At 36.9% G+C, this 20,310-nt stretch overlaps 1 protein-coding gene across 5 annotated transcripts; it reads left to right on the forward strand.

Moving 5' to 3' along the window:
- The first annotated feature begins 5,085 nt into the window (after positions 1-5,085).
- On the forward strand, positions 5,086-20,041 carry LOC106061288 (uncharacterized). Of its 5 annotated transcripts, none has more exons than XM_013219360.2 (9): positions 5,086-5,224; positions 6,162-6,320; positions 12,516-12,666; positions 13,760-13,895; positions 15,624-15,729; positions 16,976-17,094; positions 18,176-18,345; positions 18,556-18,703; positions 19,601-20,041. In XM_013219360.2, the coding sequence occupies exons 2-8, from the start codon at positions 6,224-6,226 to the stop codon at positions 18,689-18,691; spliced, it is 915 nt and encodes a 304-aa protein (XP_013074814.2). In that variant the 5' UTR covers positions 5,086-5,224; positions 6,162-6,223; the 3' UTR covers positions 18,692-18,703; positions 19,601-20,041. The 5 variants fall into 5 exon arrangements, with proteins under 5 accessions (XP_013074814.2, XP_013074813.2, XP_013074817.2 ...); XM_013219359.2 differs by having other exon boundaries at positions 5,087-5,224; positions 6,157-6,320; XM_013219363.2 differs by having other exon boundaries at positions 5,096-5,224; positions 6,177-6,320.
- Positions 20,042-20,310: the final 269 nt, after the last annotated feature.

Genomic DNA, 20,310 nt, shown 5'->3' on the forward strand with positions numbered 1-20,310 from the left:
TGCAAGATACCATTCAAGCAATTCTGTATCAATAAGTCTACTGATTAAATTCAACTGCTTACATGATTGTTGTTATTTTTAAGTCTGATTGAAGCTACAAAATAATGAATACAGAGTACATAGTTCCAAACTGAGCATTATTTGGAATCTGGATTCCTCATTGTGCAATCCAAATGATAAGGAAAGGCCCATCAGCGAAATGGCATATAAAGCGAACACCTCCCCGTAATTTTTATCCATTCTTATTTATTTCAAAAGTAATTGCAGAACTAATAAAATGGTATTACAAAGACTCCATTTTTCTATATTTTCCACCTATTCATTTTCGTTTTCCCTCATAAAATAAAGCATAGCTGAAGGTCAAAGTTGACACGCATGGAAATTTCATTCTCAAAACGTTTCCGGATAAACGAGAATAGGTCCGAACTTAAGGCGATTTTAAAGCACCAATGGACATCGGCCGACAAAAAATCGCCTATTATGCTTCAAAATAGATGAGGAAATAGTTAGCTAGAATAGCAAAGGCTATTCATTCCGTTCGAAAAAAAAATATTATGGAGTGTTCGCTCAAAATGACCTTTTAACTGAAAACCTATTCAGCGAAACCCCTATTATAAGCTTAAAAAGCCATTAATAATAATTTAGTTACTGCCCAGTGTTTTATCGCCCAGTTTTTCTTTTTGTCTTATCTATTGTTATTGTTTGTAAACTGAAATATTAAAATAATAGGCCTATTTTTTAACTTAACCCAATGTCTTCAATTTCGAAGGATGAGTGCAGTAGCCTACATGTTTCACATGACTACGCCCAGTTGCGACCAGCATATTTTCCCGCATTTTCTTTCCGTCTAAAATGTTTGACTCGCGCCTCTCTCCAACAGTCATATGCTGGCAGTTACTTTCCTCTATGCCAGTGAGGGTGAAGTGACGCATCATTTGATCTTAACAGCGCTTAGGCCTATACGATTTATACGGGGGGGGGGGACCTCTGTTTTACCATCCACCTTTTTTTTTAACTGGCTGGTTAACCTCTTGTTACTAATTAATGATATTAATATGTGTATAGATGTTTAAAAGAAGATCAGAATTCATTTTCACTGGGTTCCCCCACCATTCTGAGATTAGTATTTCAGAAGATTTCCAAGAGTTTTCCAGGAGAAAATATTCGATTTCAGGAGCGAAAAAAACGCTAACTATATATTTAGTAATAAATATAAGAATTACCATATAATATACATGTATAAAATTACATCTCTCCTGAGCCTTTCGTCTCCATGCCCGAAACATATATCATCAATCCATCGCATTTGGGATCTGCCTTTGGGTCAATCAGCGCGTGTGTGTGTGTGGGGGGGGGAGGTCGAGTTGATGTTGATTAAATTAAGTGTTAGGGTTAGGGTTGTGTTCTTAAAAAAAATAGTCACAGTAACGAGAGTTTATGAAATGGGGAGTAAAATGACGTGGACTAGCCTCTAGGGAGGAGGCGAAATAGAATTTTGTAGTTTCTTTCTTTCTTTAAAAGAAAAATATTTGATCGCAAGTTTCGTAGGCTATATAGACATCAGTTCCAAGCAGAGAAAGGAGATGTGGAGCACGAGAAAAGTGAAAACAAATTTAGGCCTAATGTCACAAGGAGGACAATAGTTGTAATGCTTCATGGAAGAAGTTAGATGATAGAATTAATTGAAGCATAATTTCCTATATTTTAACATGCTATTCCGCGAAAATTGCGTTCGCTGATTAGGTCCGACCCCTACCGCAAGTTGACTTGAATTATAAATTTAATAGCTGATATGGAAAAAAGATTCAAATTTAGTTTTATCGCCCAATAGCTGAGGAGTCCGCAGATGTTTTCATTTTTTTAATAAGTTTAACCATTGCGGAGTTATAAATTCTAAACTAAAAACTGGCACAAAAGCGTTCGCCATTGATCCTTTCCCATAAATGTATTTGTATAATACCACTGAATGACTCATTGATCACGAGATCTCTTAAATGACGTAAGTATCAGCATCAAATTTCGTATACAGGTTCCTTTTACCTCCTATGTGCTCACTAAAAATTGTTTTTGACAGATTCTCACCCTGACGACCGCCATTCGCGAAAAACCGGAAGTTCAACCTTTGTCAATATTTCATTTTCGGTATTTCACCCAAAAGGCCGCAGTCTTTAGGGAAAGCATAGATAGAAATATCTCTCAAATTTCGTATTTTTAAAGCTTTTTTTTTCTTTTTTCCTAAGTCTACTTATTTTTTTCACACACAATATAGTTATGCTTGCCCTGGATGTGGCAAAATATGTAGGTCACAGCTGTGGCTGCGTATATTCGGACTCGAATACAGGCTTTCATTATTATTACATCATTTCAACTTCCTCTTAGACACGGTCTAAATAAAAAAAACAAAACCAATCCTAATAGCCTTCTTTTTTTAGAGAGAGAGAGAACAAGAAATGGTACTTTGTAACACAGTAAAAAAAAACAAAAAAAAAAACACTAAATTCTAATAGTATTAATAGTATCTAGATCTGTTGTCATTTCGCTACATTCAAATCAAATGGAGTGAGATAAACGATTACAGTTAATAAAACCAAATTGATATTTCTTTTTATTTAGAAAACAAAATACCAAAATTAATGTAGAAAAGGGAACATGAATGGATCCGTCAGAAAAAGCATTTTTTCCCTATATGCCTGAAACTGATAGTGTGAAGAAAGGTATTCGGTGTCTAATACTGTAGGCGTACATTTCGTGCATTAAGATCGAAGGTTGCAAAAAAAAAAAAGAAAACTAAAGGAGGGAAGGTCACGGTCGAAATATAATATAGAGTGAATTGAGAAGCCGAAAAAAAGTCATATATGAGTGCGTGTATGTGTCGGGGGTGCATAATGGAGCAGGTGTTTACAAATCAAGTCAAAAGTCTATGTCGGAGATTTTACGATGCGCAAGTTAAAAGAAAAAAAAAAGGGAAAGGGGGGGGGGGGTCCAGAGAGAGACATAGGCCTACAGACAGAAAAGGAAATAGAGAGCGGACTACACTAATTCACGGAGTAAATATGTTAGGTTGATAGTTAAAACGTGGCCCATTTATTACAATTCAAAAAAAAAAAAAGAAATGTGTGTTCTGACCATAATTATCAATTTAAAGCCTAGGAACAAATCAGTCGGTGTACTAAAGGCATCAATACTGAAATACATAATAATATATTTTAAATACTAACACATATTGTGATACACCAGTAAAACACTCAGAGGCAAAACTATAACAATGTATCTCCACTATTCTCCACATACAATCTCGGCTCGTAAAAAAATGTTTACGTTGCTCCTATTCAACTAAATAAGGCGTGTCGCGGTCATTTCACCCACAATTACATATCTGTAATGGTGTAATTTTCTTTTTAATATAAGCATAGTGTCACGACCATCAATGGTGCTTGATGTCACGATCTCTAATATGCCGAGGATTTAGAAATCGTCAGTTGATAAGATGATCATTTAGAAGTTGCCAGTTGATAAGAAGATCATCTAGAAGTTACTAGTTGATAAGAGGATCATCCAGAAGTCGCTAGTCAATAAGACGATCTAAGTATGTTATTATTAAATTCAATGAAGAAACTTCTCTTCGTCTAAAACAAATACTTTAATTCAAAACTTGGAAAAGCTATTCACAAATAATTACAATGGTTAAATGTACTTGAATAGAACAGAATATGTATATTTCTACTGAATAAATGATCTACACAATAATATAATTATGTCTTCTTCCTTTGAGTTCTAACACGAGACTGGCGGTCCTTCAGAGCTTTGGGCGTTTTGCCATGTGACTAATATCTCTTTGCTGCTTGGTTAATCAATCTGACCAATAAATACAGCTCAACGTACAATAATTAATATTTATAACCAATCACATTCACTCCAAAACATAAGTTTGTTGCGTGATGGAAATTCCCGAGCTAACTGACAAAGCGTACGTGACACATAGGTATATTTATTATGCATATCGATATTTTGGACATTTTCTTATAGTGTTCATCCGAGACCAATCATCACAGAAGGCCTGAACACGGACCTGCAACGTCACAACCTGTGGGCAGTTTAGACCAATAGCGCGTTGCCACGTCACATGTATGTAGTTATCTTCGTTCTAGATGATGTATCTGATGTCAATATTATCCTGCGCATACTGCATCGAAGTTTATTCTTCTCAAGCTGCTGCAAAGTAGAGACTGGGTAGAATATAACTTACGGAGATTTTTTTTATTCCCGTTTAAACGTTTAAGATATTAATAGTGGTACAGGACTCTCTTCGGTAGATTTGTATGTATATCTCTCTATCGATATCTCTACATATGTATGTAAGTATGTCTTTTGTTTGTTACTATTAACCGAGTCCATGTCACAACATGATCGTATGCCAGAACGGTTATTCCACTTCGAATGTGTACATGGTCACAGACAGCGCGATAAACGAGATAAATGTGCTTCAGCGTTGTTCCCTCCAAATTCGTGTAATAAATACCTGGACATTATCGGTGGTGTTGCGCGAACAAACAAATGAAGCAGGAATGAACTCTCAGCTGGTCAGCATAAGAACAAAGATACTCTCAACATCTATCATAAGGAATATGTAAACTACACCCATAACTAAGAAATGATATGCCTTGATTGTCATAGGGCTGTGACTTTCTCTGTTACGAAACAGAGGGTAGCCAACAGCAAAAAAAAAAAGGTTGTCCAAAAAAATTTAGATTCAAAACAGGCATTACTGCATATCTTTGTCCAGAGCGATTTTTAAGGCCATTTTTCACAGCCATCTTTGAGCTCATGGGATATGAGATTTGGCCACAAAAGTAAAGTAAAGTTCCTCTTTCAGACCTTGCAATCTATGGGACCGATGATGTAAAGGTCACAACGACCAACCGCCTTTACTTTCCCCAACTAAAGTAAAGTACCCATTAGAGTTGGGTGGACTTAGCCACCGCATCCCCTCGGTCACTAGAAAGTGGGGAAACTCGCACGAGAAAACATTGTCTGACACAGCTGAGCACCTTTGATAAATGCGTCAATATTACCGGAAATAGGCTAATTCAGTCCAGCCACTTCACTTCCTTCAAGCGAATACATTTCTGGTGCGGGGGATGCTGTCGGCTGCCGATAGAACTCAACCAAGGCATCTAGAGATAGCGAATTCACGTGCCCGGGTACTAAGGATAGTGTCACAAAGGTTTAAGAGTTGTTTTTTGAAGAGTGTTTATTGCGTAGAAAGTCCATAATTAAATAATTTATAGTAATTATTAAGCGTATTTACGTATTAAAAACAAATATATGTCTTCATCTTCTAAAAAATTTGGAAATTAATTGTATCTTATAAATTTTAAATGAGAACGTGGCTTCAAAAGGAGAAAATATTTATTTAGGTCCTACGCGTATTCATGTTTCAATCTAGGTTAATTACAGACTTAAACTCTGCAAGGCCATAGGTTTTCCTGGTTGATTCAGGCACCCGTTCCATGCTCTAAATGCACAAAGGAAGTAGGAGCACTTGTATGTATTTATCCCAGTATGTAAAATAAGAAACGTGACTCTATCTTTGTGTCTCGGTAGTTTATTAGGTTTTGTTGTCGTATTTAATAATAATGGTCGTTGATTACAAGTCAATTAGGTGATCTTACACAAATGTTTCTTTACCTCTCCCTCTCCTAACTGACGACACAAACGCTGATTTGACCCCATTAAATTAACTTAAATTTTGGTTTTACAAACTTTAATTTGTGTTATATAAACAGAGCATGCATTCTTCTATAATTATATACATAATATAACATTTCCAGATTAAATACAAAAGTTATTGAAGTTTAATTATACCAGGGTAGTGAAACAAATGAGCGAAAAGAATAATTCCATCGAAACCTGGAAACTAAAAATAAAAAGCGATGTACGGAGTTATCCTTGAATCAAAAGTTGCTGAAAAGAAATAGTTGATCTAAAATGTTTAAGATTGGAAAGAAAAAAAAAGTTCCGCTAGACAAATCATGACGCGCCTAGGTGGAGGGAAGTAGGCGCCTTGCAACATAATCGACTCTATATGTTTTTTTAATAATAGAGTTTTAATACATCTCCGCCAACGCGATTCTTAACCTGTATTTTTCACGCCATAATAGTCAGGGTTCTTTTAGTGTGGCAGCCTCCTTTAGTTGTCAAAACTTTATCCCAAGAAGCCAAGATGAAAACAGAAACGGAGACGACATTAAATATCACCGAGAGTGAGCCGGCGCACGCATCGCAAATGAAAAAGGGGAAATTCGCTCCTCACATTCAAGGTAAACATTACGTCATGATTTTTTGTTTTAGTTTGTGGTGAAAAAGAAAAAGAGATGAGATAGGAAAAGAGTTTTGAAATTGAAATTATACGTAGATAAAGAAGCGTAGCTAGGAATTTACCATCATTTGGGGGTCGGGAGGGGGCTTGAACTCTTTGGGGGCCCTTGCGTTTTGCGTACTATTTAATTTTAATGTAGAAAATACTCATTTGGGGGCCCCTCTTGAGTGGGGGCCCAGGGGATTTTCAAATTCTCCCCACTTCTCACACCCTAGCTACGCTACTGCGTAGATATAAATATGTGAAGTATAGTTTTGACCTTAACAAAAGACACCCTTGCATAGAAAGCCCATTTACTTGCTGGTAATGCGAAGGACCGGTTTACCCTCTCCACACACAACCTCAACCAAGCTAAGCTACCAGGGGCGGACTGGCTATATGGGCAAACGGGCAAATGCCCGGTGGGCCGGTACCAAATGGGCCGGTCTGGTCCCGACCAAAGAAAAAAAATAATTTCAATGCAGACAACTTAAAAAAAAAAAAAAGTGACAGCAGCAAGACACAAAGGCCTGAACACGTTTTCTTGTTGTTGTTGTTTAAATTCTTATTACAATTAATTTTGTTTGAAATTCAACAAGAATATAAAAAAAAAAAATACACTATACACTGTACGTATTATCATTTGCAAAACGTTAGACCGTACTTTCTGCTATGCACGAGCGGCATGGACCTCTTTGATGCCTTCGAGGTTGTGTTTGGCCTAATCATTTTGCTAGTCGGCATGGACCTTTTTTTTTTTGCTCCTTCCCGCCCGCGACTTCCCCGGGACTCCCTAGCTGCCCTTTGGCGGTGTGTACTGTCTTTCCACTAATTATAGGAAGAGAGTATTCTAGGGTAGAAAAAACGTTTGAAAGAATGAAAGATCAGAATGCAATGAGGATTGATTACATATACACACACACTAATATAAATATAAATAAATAAATAAATAAATATATATATATATATTGTTACGTATTTCTGAATCTTCTGGCTAGATGTATTAGTTGGCACACAAATGAAAACACTGCAAAGAACTTGACTACTAAACTTTCAGTTTCATATAACTTTAATGACTATTAACTCTAACATTACTGTAACATGTAGCGTAGAAGACTGTACAATATCTGTCAGTTTACAGTTAGCTATACTTCGTTGCACTGCATCTCTTCACTTCGTTGCAATTCCTCTCTTCTCAACTTGCATCGAGCCGTATTCCACAGAACAGACCAACGACACACTTCCCAGTGTCGCTCCAGGTCTCCCAAAGCTGAACCAAGTCGTACTCAAGTCTACCGAATCAGAGCCGCACACGTCTTACATCGACTGTATCGACTGTAACGGCTCAAGTCCACTGTAGTTCGCTGTATAGACTTTAACGACAGTAGTCCACTCCAGTTAACTCTACCCTAGTTAACTTGCATCGAGTCGTACACATTTCTCTTCCACAGAGCCGCACACGTCTTACTTAGTCTGTATCGACTGTAACGGCTCACTCACGATTCCATACGACTGACTTTCACATTAACTCTCTGGCTTATATAGAGTCCCTAATCGCTTGTCCAAAGTTGCACAAACACGGCTAGTATCCTCTGAAATAACACGTGAGGAAACGTCACATCCTGTCTCTATTTATACACGTAGATTCCAGAAAACACTCGATGCAGTGTCATCAAGTCGGGGTCACACGTAGTGACCTTTATCTGTCACTGTTCATTAGTAACTGTCCCCCTACTTAGATCTGTTCGTCCCCTGGAACAACACGTGTGGACACGTCACATCCTGTCTTTGTTTGCACATGTAGATTCCAGGGAACACTAGTTGCTGTGTCATCTCGCCGGGGTCATACGTTGACCTCTACCTATCACTGTTCATTTGTAACACTGCCCCCTTCTTAGATCTGTTCGTCCCGAACAGATTCTACTTCATCACGATACTGATGAAATCGATCGACGATCAATTAGGAAGCTTTGGTGGTTGCCCCCTTCTCAGAGATGTTCTTTCAATCTGGCAGTTGTCCATCTTCTTTCCATAGAAGAATGGGAGCCAAATCCTCATTTTTCAGCAGTTCCTCACAAATGTTTTCATCAATCTTGGTATGGAAACATCGACCTTCAGATGACGACATTGGGCACTCTTGTCGAGAAAATTCATCAGCATTCTAACGAGTTCATGCTTCACTGGCTGAGTTTTACATTTTCAAGCATCTTTTTACAGATGGGTTAGGGCTTTTTCCAGAGCTTCTTCAGAGATGACCAGGTTCATTACAGTACAGCAATATTCACATGTTCTTCTTACAACAGCAACTGACTTTGGGTTTGTACGATGCCTGTTGGGTTGATCTTCTTGTACAGTTCTGTCACAGATGGTTACTCACTACAGTTCTGACATCTTAAACTACTTCTTTTCTGTCCTTCTTGCTTCTGACTTAATTAGCGTTCTTCTAAAACCTCTGTTATACTTCATCAACCTATTCTCATGAGGAATGTTCTTAGATTATTCATTAGTGGCTTCACACTTTCAACTGATTCGTAAGGCTTTCTTCTTTGGTGTGATGGTTCCGGACAGAATCTTTCTAAAAACATGGGCTGTGGAGTTTCATCAGTGCAGGTGGGGGTCTATCAGTGGTAGAAGTGGTGGGCTTGTTTTCTAACAACATGGGCTATGGAGTTTCATAAATGCAGGTGGGGGTCTATCAGTGGGAGAAGGGGTGGGTTTGTATCTTGATCTTGTTGGAGCCATCCACGTTGCACTCTGCATATGTCGCTTTCTCCGCCTCCTCAATTTGATATTTCTTTGGTTGCGTTGATGTTGTTGTCGTTGTCTTGCTTTCTTGTCGATCCATGCTGATGGCAGCGACTTAGCAGATAGGAAGGCATTGCATTTCATAGCTGTAGTCATCAAGACTGTTGATCTAACAAGTTGCTTCAGCATTATTCTTCGATGGGTGCTTTGCGAATGAGCTGCAAGTCCACTTGAAGGCAAGGTGTCAAACACGTCATCACCTTCATCCGAGTCTGGAGCACTCGCCTGTGGGGCAGGTTGATAACATTCAACGTGCAAAGGTCCATCAACTTCAGCATCAGATTCTATTGTGTTTCCTTGACTTTGACCAGGACTTCTCGCGCTGATCTTGACAGCTGGACAAGCTTCTGTTAAGTCCAGACCTTGCTGGTGTATTTCTTGACATTCACAGTCTTCTTGTAAAGCTACGTACGTACAGTTCTTGTCAAACGCATGGGTGCAATAATCAAGCTTCGAGTTCCTCTCGTAGACACTGGCAGATAGAAGACAGAAGTCTTTAAGGCCCACAGCAACAGGCTTGGACGCAGACCCAACGTTGTCTTGATCTGTTTGGCTGGTTGAGGTACTCATATCAGGTTTATCTGTAGCTAAAGCTTCGGTCAAACTATAGGTCTCTTTTATTGTTTCTTCAGCGGTCTCATTCTGCTTCTCGTTGAAATAGTAACAGCTACCGTCTCTTTTTATTTCTTGTGGGCCACATTCGTTTGGTTTACTATCACAGTCACAGACAGCACAACCATCACCAGCATCCCTATCGTAATTGTCTGCATCGCCACATCCTTGGTTGGACAATTGTTCGCTAATCATCAATGGTGTAGTTCTTTCATCTGTCGACTCAATCTGATACTGCTGAGTGTTCAGTAGCTGGTTCATCATGATTCTCGTTTGATCTTTTATTGTATCTGTTTGTTCTTCAGTCTTGTTGGGCGTGGTAGCTATTTGTTCATTCTCATTCATGGCTTTGGTCAAATGGTTAAATGAAGAAAATCTGGTGTTGATTTCTGATTCTATCTTCTTAATGCTTTCTTTCACCGAGTTCATTTTGTATTGCAAAGTTCTCAGGAGCTCCGTCATATTAGGTTTGATTTCAAATTGGCAGGTGTCCGGGTTCTCATCTTCCTCCAACAGGGCTTGTCTGAGACGTGCTGTTAGCGTTTCCTTATTTCCGTTAAGCCGTAGACCTCTTTCTCGAAGCTCTTGTCTAAGTTCTTTCATGTCAAGTTCATTAAGAAGTTTGATGGAACACATTCTAGCCAGAAAGATCCCACTTCTGACACCAATTGTTACGTATTTCTGAATCTTCTGGCTAGATGTATTAGTTGGCACACAAATGAAAACACTGCAAAGAACTTGACTACTAAACTTTCAGTTTCATATAACTTTAATGACTATTAACTCTAACATTACTGTAACATGTAGCGTAGAAGACTGTACAATATCTGTCAGTTTACAGTTAGCTATACTTCGTTGCACTGCATCTCTTCACTTCGTTGCAATTCCTCTCTTCTCAACTTGCATCGAGCCGTATTCCACAGAACAGACCAACGACACACTTCCCAGTGTCGCTCCAGGTCTCCCAAAGCTGAACCAAGTCGTACTCAAGTCTACCGAATCAGAGCCGCACACGTCTTACATCGACTGTATCGACTGTAACGGCTCAAGTCCACTGTAGTTCGCTGTATAGACTTTAACGACAGTAGTCCACTCCAGTTAACTCTACCCTAGTTAACTTGCATCGAGTCGTACACATTTCTCTTCCACAGAGCCGCACACGTCTTACTTAGTCTGTATCGACTGTAACGGCTCACTAACGATTCCATACGACTGACTTTCACATTAACTCTCTGGCTTATATAGAGTCCCTAATCGCTTGTCCAAAGTTGCACAAACACGGCTAGTATCCTCTGAAATAACACGTGAGGAAACGTCACATCCTGTCTCTATTTATACACGTAGATTCCAGAAAACACTCGATGCAGTGTCATCAAGTCGGGGTCACACGTAGTGACCTTTATCTGTCACTGTTCATTAGTAACTGTCCCCCTACTTAGATCTGTTCGTCCCCTGGAACAACACGTGTGGACACGTCACATCCTGTCTTTGTTTGCACATGTAGATTCCAGGGAACACTAGTTGCTGTGTCATCTCGCCGGGGTCATACGTTGACCTCTACCTATCACTGTTCATTTGTAACAATATATATATATATATATATATATATATATATATATATATATATATATATATATATATATATATATATATACATATATATATATATATATATATATATATATATATATATATATATATATAGGCCCTATATATATATAAATTGCTCAGTGGGGTAAAAGTCCCTCCCCCCCCTAAGGAAAATATATGACATGCCATTTGTAGGCCGGTTTATATGGTAATGCCCGGGCCGATTTTGATACCCAGTCCGCCCCTGCAAGCTACTAAGGCATTGTTTCTAATACTTTTACTAATGACGTCTTAACTAGCTGGAGTCTAAGAAAGAGCTACAGCCTACCACAGTGGGGCCTAGGAGGGTTTTAAGATTGTAATGAAAAAGTCTAGTCACATAAAGACACTTTTTCACGTTTTTCTTGCATATTTATTAACAAAATATTTTGGAATCCAAATGTACGTAATGAATGTGCAATCAATCTAATCCATCACCTTTATCGGAAACAGTGTTCCGTAGTTATTTTAAAGTGTTTCTTAGATATTTTAAAATGTTTTATATATATTTTAAAATGTTTCATAGATATTTTAAATGGTTTCTTAGATATTTTTAAATGGTTCATTGATATTTTAAATTATTTCTTAGATATCTTAAAATGTTTCATAGATATTTTTAAATGTTTCAAAGATATTTTAATATGTTTCAAAGATATTTTGAAATGTTTCATAGGTATTTTAAAATGTTTCATAGATATTTTAAAGTGTTTCGTGGATATTTTAAAGTGTTTCGTAGATATTTTAAAGGATTTGTATAGGTCTACCAGAAAAAAGTAATGAAGAAACAGTAGCTTCCCCCACCCCCACCCCCTCCATCCAGCGAGAGAGTATTCGGAATGGCTGAAAGCCAGAGCCAGGCGTTTCCCTGCATTCCAAGCAACATGATTTCATTATCCCGGCATTTACAATGCACTTTTTTCCTTAGAAAAAGATCACATGTCCAAAACAAATTGGGGTCGGTACGGCCGATGCTGAAGTGTTCTCTTGCAATCACAGCTGAGAAGTGAGCCTGCTATTCATCCTGGTAACAAACAAAAATAAATACCCAACTACTCAAGTTTTATCTTCATACTTTTGGTGCTTTCTTTAAGATTACTATTTGTCTCATCAGCTCTTCTCTATGGCCCTGACGACATCCTGTGCAGGACTCTTCCTTACATGGGACTGACCGCTGAGAGTTTTGTCACTGGCAACAGTCTTAAGAAAGCGTTCATTGACAAGTCCGAACAGCAAACGCACACTCCCAAAAAATTCAATTATGTGTAAGTGGCTTCTACCACGTCTCAGGTTTTGTTTTTTTCTGGGTATTTGTGATCGTCGTTATTTAAAATGTATTTCCTACCATTGTTTTCTGAACTTTTAAGTATATAGGGCCTATTAGTGATTGTTTATTTATTATTTATTGATTCAATATTTTGTTTTTTGTTCTTTACTAATTAACGCAAACATTTTAATGTGTTAATATGCATGAAGAAAACAGACACACTTCTATTACACTCTAACCTCGACTGTCTTCTCTGCGCCATTAAATCTGTCTTTCATACACTACTTTTTTTTCAATTCTACTGTCTGTCGTTTCTTCTGTCCCGTCTGGTTTTGTTTTATGAAAGGCCGCAAAATTGTATAGACAGCATCAGGATTTGAGCCCAAACTTAGACACAGTACAAGTCAACCAATCATATAGGTCCTAGATCAGTAATCACAGAATTGATGCAATGAAGAGGCGTATTTAAGGTGGGGGGGGGGGCAAAGAGGCGCCGAAAAAATAAAATTATTGTAGATATTTTAATTAGGTAATACATTCTAAGATTATTTGTATTATATTATTATTAAATACTTTTTATTTATAAGCCTATATTTCTAAGTGAGGTTCATGGAAACTGGAGGGTGGGGCGCCTATAACGTACCTTGACCCGGGCGCACGTTTTGCTCACTACGCCTCTGATGCATTGTGTTTGTCCTCTCTAGTACACTTGAATCAAAGTGTGCTTATTTTGTTCAAATTCTCTATTTATTTACTTCTTGCCGAGTCTGAAAAGGAGGAGAACATTGAACACAATAGTTCCGTGGAGGGTACTTTTTTAATTCATAGATTTTCATGGCCGAACCTAAAGTCTCTCTATAACCAACTGATAGGGAGAGTTCTCTACTTGTCCCTATTCTTCAGTAAGCATGCACGCAACTCATTAAAAGTAGAACTAACACAATCATTTGTTTTAAAACATGATCTTCTTTCTAGTATCTGATGGTAAAAGTGACTTGAGTGATGTGTTGTTTATGTAAAAGCAACACAGATAATGTTTAGTTAATGAGATTGATGTTGTAACATCCCATTCTTTCTCTGACAAACAACAGTGTGGATAATATGATACGATCGAAGAAAAAAACTAAGAGAGAAGATAGAGGAAGTATTGACGGATCAATCCACAAGTATCAAAGATTTGACGAGATCATCGAAGGAAATAAGTTTGGCAAGATCCAGTTCAGAGAAGTAAAACAAATGTTTTGTTAGTTTTTTTTTTGTTATTTTTTGTTTCTTTGTTGTTCCTTTTTTTATTAAGCTGTTGTGCGATTAATGATCTAGTGAATAGTAAACTGCTTTAGTTAGGCATCATACATTTTCTCAATAATATGAGCTAGTCAAGGAATTATAGAAACATAATTAAAAAGTCTAGAGTAAACAAGCAAAATAAAAAAAAACATACTTTAAAAAAAACAAAAGCTTATATTAAGTATAGCTGTATCAATAATTACATTTGGAAGTGGGGGGGGGGGGGTTTCGCTCCCAACAGTTAAAGTGCCACTGGACGCTTCGGCAAACGAATGATCTTCATTGAATCCTAGAGGTCAGGTTTAAGGAAAAGAAGATAAAGAACAGAACGTCTGCCAAACAAGAAGTCAAAGGAAGAGAAGAGAGATAAAACATTGCAGGATTTTAAAAGAGAACAAATATGTAGCAAAGCTTCAAGATACTGAAAGTTGTCACTTGAAGCAAGTATCATTTATACTCCCGAAAAAAAATATTGCCTAAATAGAAGGTAAAAAAAAATCGAAAGGGTAAAAAAAAATTGATGTCAGTGTTTCTTTGGGGATCTCCGAATATCTTTTCACAAAGCTTTTATCAATTCACTCTGTCTGTCTGATCAAAAGTTTGTACACGCTATTTCTCCGACACCCAATCTAGGATCAAGTTGCAATTTGGAACAATTATTTTTTGTACCTGGCAAAACAAGAAATTATTTAAAAAATAACCAATTAGTTTAATGACTATTGGTAATTAATTATTTTGTTTGACAATGAACAAGGGAATGAAGTAGTATGCGTTGGTATAAGTTAAATGAATTCAATGTAATCACATGACTGATGCGAACTGATTGATACAATTACATAATTATAAGTTGTTTTTTTATCATTTTTTATGTTTTTCTTGATTCATTCTTTGCGTCTAAAAAAAAAATAAAGAAAAGCCACTCTTTAATCATGTGTCTTTTAATGTAGGTATCATATTCTTTTTTTTTATGTTTATTCAAATTTGACAAAGTATCAATGATAAGATACTCATTTTGCTTTGAAAACTCTCTACTCTTTTTGTTTTGAAAACTCTCTACTCTCTTTTGTTTTGAAAACTTTCTACTCTTTTTGCTTTGAAAACTTTCTACTCTCTTTGTTTTGAAAACTCTCTACTCTTTTTGTTTTGAAAACTCTCTACTCTCTTTGCTTTGAAAACTCTCTACTCTTTTTGTTTTGAAAACTCTCTACTCTCTTTTGTTTTGAAAACTCTCTACTCTTTTTGCTTTGAAAACTTTCTACTCTCTTTGTTTTGAAAACTCTCTACTCTTTTTGTTTTGAAAATTCTCTACTCTCTTTGTTTTGAAAACTTTCTATTCTCTTTGTTTTGAAAACTTTCTACTCTCTTTGTTTTGAAAATCTCTACTCTCTTTGTTTTGAAAACTTTCTATTCTCTTTGTTTTGAAAACTTTCTACTCTTTTTGTTTTGAAAACTCTCTACTCTCTTTGTTTTGAAAACTTTCTACTCTCTTTGTTTTGAAAACTTTCTATTCTCTTTGTTTTAAAAACTTTCTACTCTTTTTGTTTTGAAAACTCTCTACTCTCTTTGTTTTGAAAACTTTCTATTCTCTTTGTTTTGAAAACTCTCTACTCTCTTTGTTTTGAAAACTCTCTAGTTCTCTAATGAATGATTTTTGGGTCGTTTCTTCAGGTCGGCGCCAAATGTGAAGTTATTCCCAAATGGGTGTTGACCAGGCTTGAGACTGCTTGCAGATCTTTTCGATATGAACTGCCCTTCAACAAAAGATTACTAGAACGTAAGATGAACGTACAAACTCTCTCTATAATTTATTTTTTAAAACTTTAGCTTCACATGTCCCTTGGTCTTTTAGGCCATTGGGGCCTCACACATGATCTGTCGACGTCTTTATTTCTCGGCCTTTTACCAGGACTAGAGTCCCTTCCATAGACAGGTCGGTCCATTCATTTGGCCTAATGTCTTCGAATCGCTTCCTTTGGCTACCTCTACTTCCTGTTACTGTTCCATGCAGAAAAGTCTGAAAATTTCTTTCTATGGCCGTACAGTCGTAACGTGAATTCTATGCCAGTAAGTCATCAAGGGTTCCGATCGCTACTGTGTGATCCTGTTTCATATTTCCATCTTTGTATGTGATGCCTAGAGTCCTTCTGTAACATTTCAATTATAAAACCTGGGTCTTAGTGTATACATCTATAGTTAAACTATCACCGTTATAAAATTTATAAAATTGAACTATTTTCTTCATAAAATGACATCAACTGAACAACAAGCCAACCTAAACCTTGAACACATGTGTTGAGTGTAAGCATGTATACATGTGTGTGTGTGAACATTTGTGTTGAGTGTAAGCATGTATACATGTGTGTGTGTAAACATTTGTGTTGAGTGTAAGCATGTATACATGTGTGGGTGTGAACATTTGTGTTGAGTGTAAGCATGTATACATGTGTGTGTATGTGTGTGCTTATGTGTATCTGTCTATGCATACTTACGCGTATGTTTGCTGTTCATTTTGTTTTGTTATTTTGTCATCAAAAGTAGGTCAGCCTCATCCAAGCAATTTTTGTTTTTGTTAAATAATAATATTAAAATCAACTTTGCTAGGTTGAAGAAAATAGATCCAACCTAACAAGCGACGCTTTGCAAAAGTTTCAAATTTTAAGATTTTCACAAGCTTGAAACTCGATCCTATTCGGAAGCAACATCAACGGGTTCGAATCTCGATGAAGACCGGATCTTAAATTTCCAGATTTTTTTTGTCAGGCAAACTCTATCTAATGGGTACTTCACATTGCGTAAAGTACAGGTGATTGGTCGCTTGTGCTGGCCACGTGACATTTTTAGAATTACAAAAAAAAAAAAGTAATAATAATAATAATAAAATGAAAAAAATTAGAGACCACCATCAGCTTAACAAAGGAGGAGACGTTTAAAAAAAAACAACAACCTACAAACTTTTTAGATGTTAACATGGACACAAACATTTGTAGATATCATCGACTACTTCTGACTTCTGCTTGCAGACATGACGCCGCTTCAATACCTGGCCACGTACACGCGCCTGAACAAAGAACAGCGCAGACGTTACACTGAGATCTTTAAGAAGTACAAGGTCAAACCAAATGATTATCTGGAAGTGAAGGTATTACATACGTGCCAGAAGTGTGTTCAGAGGTAGACAGACATAAACCTCTTATAGGCCTTTTTTTGTACCGAATTAGTAAGTAAAATGTGTTCATATTGAACCACTGTCCCTTCAAGTTAAATTCTATGAATCAAGGCCCTGTTGTGAAGGTAATGTAAAGGTATTCAAATGGTAAGCGAATGTAATTAAATGTATTCAAATGGTAAGTGAAGGTGATGTAAAGGTATTCAAATGGCAAGTGAAAATAATGTAGCATAAAGGTATTCAACTGGTAAGTAAAGGTAATGTAAAGGTATTCAAATGGTAAGCGAAGGTAATGTAAAGGTATTCAAATGGTAAGTGAAGGTAATGTCAGTTAACGTCGTGTCATTTTTTTGATCACAGGCAGGTGATGTAAGACAATCAAGAGTTATTCTATTAGACCAGGGGTAGGGAAGACAATGCAAGACTAAATTTGTTTAAATCACTGAAGGCAACCCACTTTTACGAGCCCGTTTTCTTCTGAGGTACACGCACTACAGAGCTTTAGAAAGGGGGGGGGCGTTTTTTTTTTAAACCTAACCCTAATCCCACATAAAGCATATCCATATGTATAGAATACACTTCTAATGTAAATCTATATAATATGTTTATATATGCATATGAAATTTGTAATAATCTTTATCTTTCTTCGGCGGGAAAAAATATCGTTGTATTGTATCGTTATGCATGCCATTAGTTTAAATTTTTTATATTATTAAATCTAATACGGTGCTAAATTTCTACACATTATTTTGAAAAAAAAAGTAAATACTTTTTTTATCTGTTTTATTTCGTTTTTTTTTTCGGGAGGGCATCATGAGGAGCTGCCGCACTGAGGATCAAATTAATCTTACACCCATGAGCTATAAAGGGGGAATAACCCTTGAGGGATTATGGGCACGACATGGCCCAAATTGTGCCGATGTGCCAAAACCCCAAAATATCATATCTTTAAACCTAACACAAAAAAAAAAATCAGATACAGTAGAATAGCACAAGTACAACTTGAGTCTACTGTTTACCTTGTTCATCTTCAATATTTGTCTCCCCCCCCCAGAGCTTGCATCCAGCACTGAACTCCCTCCTGGGAGGTTACTTCAGCGAGGACAACTATGACATCCTGAGCACCTGTCTGTTCATTCCAGAAGACGTCAACCTGGATTGCAACACCTTTGTGGGGATCTGTGCTTTTGTTGACAGACTTTTCTGGACAGCGTATCTGGAGTAGTAAGTACACAAAGCAATATAGCAGACCTACTCCATGTTAATTTACGTTTTACGAGCCTCGTTTTAAATAAGTCCATAGTATTGTGGTAAGCTCTCGTGTTTATTCATATATATGTCTCTTACTTCAATGCAACCCAAAGCATCCAGAAGAAAGAGGTCACTTTGTTATTTGCTATGATACTAAATAACGTGACTTTTTTTTTATTCCAGTGAGGACGATACTTTTTCATTCTGGGCGCCCAACAGATCGGCTCTAGAGTACGCTGATTTTGAAAACCTCAGGAGAAAACTAAGTGATGTACAGCTATCGAAGGAACTGACTGTCCTGCTTCAATCTCTAGCCTGAAGCCCGGGCCAGGTAGGACTTCAGTTATGTTTTAAAATGTATGAAAGGGTACGATAACTACAGAACTTTATACGATTTCAATATTGAATTTTAAAAAACATTTGTAAGTAAAATAAAAATTATGTCTTTCTAATGACTTTTGGAGGAATTTTTTCAAGTAAGGTAGGCTTAAAAGCAAACATAAAATGTCAATGCTTCAGTTACTAATAAGTCGAATGCCTGGTCATTAGCTATGTTCAGAACGATGTCGCCCACACAACAGCTCCACCCTCTCCACGCAGGGGTGATGTGTCCAATGGAACAACAAGTGCCGATACAGTTTGGGATAAGTGGCGTCGCAGGCTCTACCAGTATGTGGTACTGTTAGTTGGAACCTGCCTAAGGGTCACCAGCCAATGATTTTTCCTTTGAGTTGACACCCCAAGCCTTTCCAATGTTTTGTTTGGGTATAACTTAAAGGCAACAGAGGTTCGAGAACTTCGAGTCCTTCTCCTAGGTGGGTAGCCAGCCAATGCTAACGAGCCCCGCCTGCCTGAAGCTTACTTGTGTAGGCGCCAGTTAATTACCTTTGGCCCTTCTCCTGTTAGTGGTAACAGTTCTGCCAAACTCAATATCTGAGCCTCACGTTAAGGCCAAGAGTTGGACTGGTTGTTAGAGGCTGTTTGAGACGCATGTCATTGGAAGCAATTTGCATAGGTCGAGTAGTGCATATATCCATGACCTATTCCAGCAATAACAACCTTACGGCACCAATATAAAATGTAGCCTGATTTTAGTTTGTACTAATGCTTTTTTTTAATTAACACCGTATAGGTTTAGATTTTATTTAGTCATAGAACTAAAGCTAGCTTCTCATACATCTAGATTTACTTTCTCATAGATCTAGGTTTAATTTATCTTTCAATTTAGGTTGAAACTGTTACAATGTAATTTGCTATATTATGGATCCTGTGGCCACAGATCTATACAAGCCGGACACATCCTAAGGGCGAGTTGAGTGTAATAATTACATCTCCGCCATTTCACGTCTGACAACAATAATGAATCTTTTAGATCCAGGATGGATATGCCAGATCTATGAAGAATGTTACTTCTTTAGTTCAAAAAATGTAGGTCAAATGTTTTTGAAAAGCTCTTCTTATCTCAAATACGTCTTAGCATGACAAGCTACGTCCAACGTAAAGAAAGAAAATACTTGTTAAGCTTAGACATGTAGAAGAAGTATTTTTAAGCAGCCAAAAACTTTGACATTGCATTTTAAACATAAGAAGAAATAGTCGAATGAAAACTCTGTATATTGAAATATAAAAAAAAACCAGTATCAATAAATAAGATGTGTACAGAAATTTTAAAAAATGTTTTTTCTTATTTCTAGTTGAATTTATTTCAATTTGGTATATTTTTTTCTTGTTATAATATTTATTTTAAAATAAGAAATAATTACGTAACAATAATTAATTAAGTTAATTTTTGATTCATTCATGTTTTGTTAGGTATAACAAATAATTGTGTAAAGTTTCAAATTGATCCGAGAACAGGTGTGGGAGAAATAACGTGTACGGAAAGTGTACCAGACAGAAAGAGTGAGTTTATATACGCTTTGTACAAATAAAATTGTA

The sequence above is a fragment of the Biomphalaria glabrata genome, chromosome 4 (assembly GCF_947242115.1).
Source record: "Biomphalaria glabrata chromosome 4, xgBioGlab47.1, whole genome shotgun sequence".
In the NCBI taxonomy this organism is placed as follows: Eukaryota; Metazoa; Mollusca; class Gastropoda; family Planorbidae; genus Biomphalaria; species Biomphalaria glabrata.